Raw genomic sequence first — 6,750 nt, 5'->3', positions numbered from 1 at the left:
AATCACACCTCGGCTCCCTACGCTAACAGTGAATCTGAAATGATTTGATCCAAGAAATTGGCCGGACATCGACTCGTCAAACTGTTCCACAAGCTCAGTCTCCTTGTGTCAACAAGTCGGTGTCATCACCCGGACACTCGCTCTCACAACACCTGATGTTTATCAGCAGAAACCACCGGCTCTGCAGGTTTGCCCACAATTGTTCATGAGTTCAAGTTCGGTGACACAAGTTTATCTTCCATCAACTTTTTTGTGATCTTTGTCTGCTGGAGAACAAACACTGCTCCAGCAAGATGTAATAACCTGAGTGTTCATCATTATTGTGGATTAATTGTGATTCATTTAACTCATCAAGGCAAACACAGATTTGGTTTATTCCATTCATTACCACTTAGCCCCGAAGACCAACGTTTACCCAGTGTTTGTGATGTTTTATTGTGAAATGCAATGTTGCAAAGTTATGTGTTTATTTCTTTATGATGCATTTTATTGTGTTCTCACGCACAGATCCTCCAGATAATTTCAGGGACATGTCTAAAGTTCAGTGCAGGTCTGGAAGCAGCGTCAGGTAACTGAGCTTTCCAGACACAAATCAACACAAAAGACAGTTTTCACATCTCATTTTAATCAGATAATTACAGCCACTATTACACAAGAATCTGCAGCAGATCGAAGTAGCTCCATAAATGACTTATCCACAGTTAATTCAGCCCTTTCATTGGGATTTTACTCCTTTTTACTGACTTGTTGTGGTTTGAGGGTTAAAAGCAGAGCGGCCTCACGCTGCTGTCGGGGGGGGGGAAATCAACACAAAAGTGGAGACAACTATATTTACTGAGACCTTTGGTGCTTTAGCTCGTTTATTTACCCGTCAGCAGCGACAGGCCAGAGGCTTTTCTCCAGGGTCATTCTCGTTCTCTCACATGAACCGTGACAAACAGGAACGCTTCGATATCGTGTGTGTTACACAGCAGCAGTTATGATGCGAGGACAAGGCGTGCGGTCGGTAAACTGCTCTCGGCAGCATCACGAGACCGACGCCAGGGCCGGACTGAAGCAGGTGAAGTGTTCGCAGCCACACAAGCAGGAACAGGACAAGTTGAAACCTTCACAGCGAACGTACAGAAACATATGGTCACATGGAAAAGTGTTAGAACTAAACATATTGAGGGCAGCAGGGATGGAGGAGGTTCCATCCCTGCTGCCAGCAGCTGGTGTGTCTCTGGAAACGACCTACAGCTGAACCCTGACCTTAGTCTGACCCCCTTCATCATCATCATCATCATCATCATCATCATCATCATTGCAACAGCTAATCTTACTGTCACCATGCAATAAAACGAGGCTATTTTAAATGAATATTTAATTCAAATTCATTTCATGTGAACATTTACAATTTCAGGACAGCGCAATGAGCCCGACTGCCGAGGAAGATCATGTGATCCAACTGAAAGTCACCAAATGGACCTCGTGCTGTTTCCTGTGTCAAGAAGGAACTGTCAATCACAGCTTTTAGGAGATTTTCACACACCTGTGACAATAAATGTGGATTTGTCATTTTCTTTCATATTTTTACATCAAAGTTTTACCTGGAATATATTTTTAAATTATATTAATACATATTTAATACACAATGTAAACATTATTCAGTGAATTAATGCACAGTATGATCAAATGGACGCTCTAGAGAATAGCTGGATAATCTTTGTAATACACCAAACTTCAAACGTTGAGTCTACAACCTGCCTTTTAATAGTCTTACTTTTCTGTAGCTTTCTGTCATTTACCATTTGTTGCTAGATTTAAATTCAAATAACTTCACCGACTCTTTAATAAAAATATGTGAATCCAAAGCACAGGTGCTGAACCACAACAAATCACTCGCCATCTTTTAACAAGATTGAGCTCGCAGGTTCAGCAGGTTTCAGTTCGTCTCCATCGTGGTTGGATTTAGCAACTTTCTTATCTATTTATCATATTATCGTGAGTTTCCATATGACAGTTGAAGATTTAGTGTCAGTTAGCTCGAAGCTGATATACTGTAGCTGTGTAATTCTCAGTTTCTCTGTGAAGTGAGTATAAGAATTGCGACAGCAAGGTTCCTCTGGTACATTTACAGTAATAATTAATCTCATCATGTGAACTTTCCCTGTTAAATAAATCAATAACCACATCAACTTGATCACCAAACACAAGTGCACTTTGTTTGAGTGCTGCGAAACTTTTGGGGGAAATTCTACAGTTTTGCAGCAAAATATTTTTAGATGTTTAAACTGATTTAAAGAGTAAAACTTTGACCAAAGCCAAAGCTTAAGTCTCAAAGTAGCTTTATTTTTTCAAACCCGAAGATATTCTGTTAAAAAAATGTGATAAATTTATGATTGTTTATCAAAACAGATTTTTTTTCCAATATTTGCCATCTGAGTTCTATGTATTTGATAGTATTTGTGTTTTCTTATAATCAAGTTTATGGTTAAACTCTTAAATATTGAGCCTTGGTTATATTTCTTTGTTTTATGTTATAAGGGTTTGATTAGGAATCACTACCAAATCGTTGTACATAAAAATATATCCTGATCTAAATTTCTTTAGTCTCTACTTTCAGTATCAGCCCCTAAAAATCCATATCAGTCAGACATATTTTTGGCTGTGCAACATCATGACTCTCGGAACAATCCTCCCATTCAGTTTCTATCTCTTCCCATTTCTACAAATATGTAAAAAATCAAGGAGCGAGACACCGTCAGAAATATTTCACCGGGACTTCAAAAGCAAACTCTACGTCTTAAATTGTAAGTTCAAGGTCTTAAATCTTCCTGCAGCGCATAAAGAAACACTTCTCCTTGTGAACACTTAAATAAACAGCTTCAGTGTCAAGCCTCTTAGCTGTGACAAATAAATCATCTTAAAAAAAACATTGCACTCTCCACAAAATCGTTTCTAATCCTGGAGGTCGAGAAATTCCCCCGAAAGGCCCATTTAGCCGCTGTTTAAATATTTACACTCTGAAGTGTATTTACATGAAGCCAAAAAGCCACAAGCTCTCAGAAAAGTGCTCCGACCCTCTTGCACCCTTGCGGTCGGGGTCGTGGAGCACAGCGCCGGATCCTCTCCGCCGCTCCTCACCGGTCGGAACAGCAGCAACGTCAAAGATCACAATGGAGTTAGTCTTTAAATCGGAGCCCGTGTGGGTCCCGGGCAGACAGCAGCTTGATTATCAACCCCCCGACGACGACTGCGTAACAGGTCAGGAGGTGATTATCTTGCGATGTGACTTGTGATTTAAGTCACATCGCGATCCAGCTGAGATAAAAGAGCAACAGCCCCGGGGGGCCGAACGGAGAACAGCTGATAAACCTGAGGAGGAGATGCAGAGAGATTAAAACTCTCCCAGATAATTACACTTTGTTGTCTCATTGACGAGGCTGCACCGCCGTGTGCCGACAGGGAGACTTCCCGGGTCAGCAGCCGTCGTAGAAAGTAGAGCTAATTCTTAAGTCAATATTTCCATGCAAAACCCGAGACTGTGTAAACATACTCGGAGCTTCCCACCGACACCCAGCTTCAAAGGAGAGGAATCCTTTGAATAAAACACACAAGCTCCAGAATAAACCTCAATCTTCTCTCTGGGAAATGAGCTTACAGTCCATCGGACACACATTTTTATCTCACACACACACTGAATGGCTGATTAACACATGATTTCAGTCACTCGTTCGCTCGTCAGTATCTCGGGGGAAACAGATCAGTAGTCAGTTTCAAGTGTTAAACATTTTCTACCCTGGAAGAACCAAAACAATGTACAGATTTTTTTTTTCAGTCAGGCGTGAAAAGATCAAGATTCAAACTTTTTTTTGCATTTCAGTATATTGCACAACACAAGTCGCACTGTGAAGTCCTTTTTTTTTTTTTTTTTTTGCATCTGGGAGTTCCTAAGTCAGTGCAGGAGTGTTCATTAAATCAATTTAATTAAAATACACAAATCTAATTTGCTATCAACAGCAAACTTCTTTACTCTGTGTCATCAGTTTGTCATTGCTGCAGCATCACGCTGATGAGCATCCAAGAGGAAACTTTACAGCCTCAGTTTTTTTTCCGCACAATCAGCTTCTGACACGACCAACAGGCGTCTGCACGGGCACCTCTCCGTGCCCCGTGCAGGAGGTCCTCAACACATTTCAATGCCGGGACCACAAACACCTTTGTCATGCTCTGCAGCTGAGCACACACAGAGGGCCGTGCCTCCAAAGTGACCAGACCAAAAATTCGTTGTTGCCAGGAATCATACTTTGCATCGAGGGTCTGGTCGCGGGCAGACGGGAGCTGGAGCCTTCTTGGCGGCGCAGCCAAGGCAGGACGGGAACAAGGGGCTGAAGAGGCGGCCGAGACCTTTCCGGAAGACACTGTTAGAGAGGCTGTAGATGAGACAGTTACAGAAGCTGTTGCTAATCGCCAACCACGTCGTTAGAAAGGACGCCACGTTATGGTGATACAGTCCAGCACTCTCCAAAAGGAAGTAGAGGATGTACGGCATCCACAGCACGTAGAAGACGCTGGTGATGCGGAACAACACCATGGCGTAGCGTTTGTCCGGGCAGCCCTCGACCCGCTCCCCTCGCTCGCCCTTGTCACCCTCCGTCTGCGAGCAGAAGCGTGCGTGGCGCTGGGTGATCTCCTTTGTGTGCTGCCGGCAGATCCTGAATATACTCCCGTAGGTGAAGCAAACGATGAGCGCCGCTGGCGCGTAGAGCAGCGCCAAGATGAAGGTGCTGAACCCTGGGTTTGTCTTCCAGGAGTCTGCGCACCATTGAAATATGTCACCATGGTAGCCAGGCTTCCCCCAGCCGAAGAAGGATGGGAGGAAGATCAGAGCGGAGTAAACCCAGACGAGGACAATGCACACCCTCAGCCGGCAGGGTGTCACCAGCGTGGCGTAGGACAATGGGCGGGTGATTGCGATGTAGCGGTCTACGCTAATGCACGCCAGGGATGTCATGGAAACACTCTTCAGCACCGAAACCATGTAGCCGAACGCCTTGCAGGTGAACTCCTCGTTCAGGCCTCGGAGGTAGTGGAGCAGGGACAGCGAGGGCACCAGGCAGCTTACGCCCACCAGCAGGTCAGCGTACGCCATGGTCTGGATGAAGTGGCTGGTGGTGTGGTGGTGCAGCAGAGGGGCGCAGTGGAAGACGAAGATCACCACCAGGTTGCCGGCGATGATCAGCACAGTGAGGAAGAGGATGACAACCACCTCCAGTACGCATGTATCCAGGCTATGGGAGTAACCCACAGCGCCCAGCAGGCAGAACGGGGGAGAGCTGCTTTGGTTCGCATTAGAGGAAGCGTTCATGTTTGAACTAGAGGAGGGAAGGAGCAGGAGGGGGGGGACAGTTTCAGCTCAACTCAACCCTCATCCTGTTTTCTCAAGTCTCTGTTAATTCTGAAGTTGCTTGTCCCGTCCTCTGCTCCGGAAACAAAGCGTGCCTCCTGTTCTTAAATCAGCACCTTCTCTTCCTCAGCGGGGAGGGAGCCCGTCCCTGAAGAAGCAGGAGTCCATCCATGTGTGCAAAACGCAGTCAGGCTCTGCTGCTGCTGCTGCTGGGGGTGAAATATGTGCATGTGTGCAACCTTGAGAGGCGAAAGAAGTCCCCAATGTAGAACAAGAGATGCCAGTGTGATGCTGCAGTGCCGGTCGTTCTCACTTTGCAGCTGTTTATCATAACCCCCTGCACTACAAGCCCTGAGGTAAGCACTCTGCTCCGGTACGCAGGCACCAGAAGAAAACACAAGCATCCACCTCCACTCGTTGACTTCTGGTTGCAGCAAGGAGAAAGGGAGGGAAACACAAAGCTGGAATTTCCTGGCAGCCCCGATGTTAAAACTCCTTCGTGCCGACAGTGACGGCTGTCCGAGCAAACAAATCAAGGCAGTCCAAACAAACAGCGTCACATCTGGAGGAAGCAGCAGTATCCACAGTCCAGTGACAAGAATGACCACACACACTTACACTTTCACACATATATATACACACAGCGTCTCCAGCAGCAAAAGTCCAAGAAACAGACGAGGCAAACATCCAGAGGTGATGGAGAACGTCACGGAGGTCTCTGCTCTGTGGAGCTTCTTTCAGGCCGAGAGGCAGCCGGCAGACTTCCAGTGTGAGAGAGAGGGAGAGAGGGAGAGAGGGAGAGAGAGTCAGACAGTCGGGCAGTAAACTGCCTGTCCTCTCTGCTGTAGTGGCATAGTGATGATGCAGCACTGCTGCTTCCCTCTCCTCCCCCTGCTCGCTCTCACTCGCTCGCACACACACACACACACACACACACACACACACACACACACACACACACACACACACACACACACACACACACACACACACACACACACACACACACATTTTTCTGCCTTTCCCTGTTCTCCTTTCCCCCTCTTCTCTCTTTCTCTCTCACACATACCACTAAGTCGGACTGCCCTCCTCTTCCTCCCTCTATCTGACACTTGCTGTACTACCACTGAACAGCATGGGCCGGTATCTGACAAGATGAGAAGATTTCAGATCTCAGATTCTGTCAAATTGTGTTGGAGATGTTTTTCATTGTTTTTCACAAACTAAATTAAATGTAATCAATTCAATCAGGCAACATACTTCTACTGCTGCTCTGGTAAATTATACATTTTGGGTGTTTTTAATGCTTTTTCTCCCTGTTTCTTAATTATTCCCTCTCTCCTGTTGCCCTAATGCAACAA

General features: G+C 45.7%; 1 protein-coding gene across 1 annotated transcript; it reads right to left on the bottom strand.

Moving 5' to 3' along the window:
* Positions 1 to 608: 608 nt before the first annotated feature.
* LOC118114465 (probable G-protein coupled receptor 21) lies at positions 609 to 6,228 on the bottom strand. Its single transcript, XM_035164889.2, has one exon. It carries the CDS (start codon positions 5,348 to 5,350, stop codon positions 4,283 to 4,285), a length of 1,068 nt encoding a protein of 355 aa, XP_035020780.1. The 5' UTR covers positions 5,351 to 6,228; the 3' UTR covers positions 609 to 4,282.
* Positions 6,229 to 6,750: the final 522 nt, after the last annotated feature.

This window comes from Hippoglossus stenolepis, chromosome 9 (assembly GCF_022539355.2).
Source record: "Hippoglossus stenolepis isolate QCI-W04-F060 chromosome 9, HSTE1.2, whole genome shotgun sequence".
Lineage (NCBI taxonomy): Eukaryota > Metazoa > Chordata > Actinopteri > Pleuronectiformes > Pleuronectidae > Hippoglossus > Hippoglossus stenolepis.
Note: the sequence above shows the minus strand (reverse complement) of the source record. Positions and strands in the feature narration are given on the sequence as shown.

Bases quoted from the DNA above. Each gene is read 5' to 3' on its own strand.
- LOC118114465 (XM_035164889.2), bottom strand. From the start codon at position 5,350: ATGAACGCTTCCTCTAATGCGAACCAAAGCAGCTCTCCCCCGTTCTGC.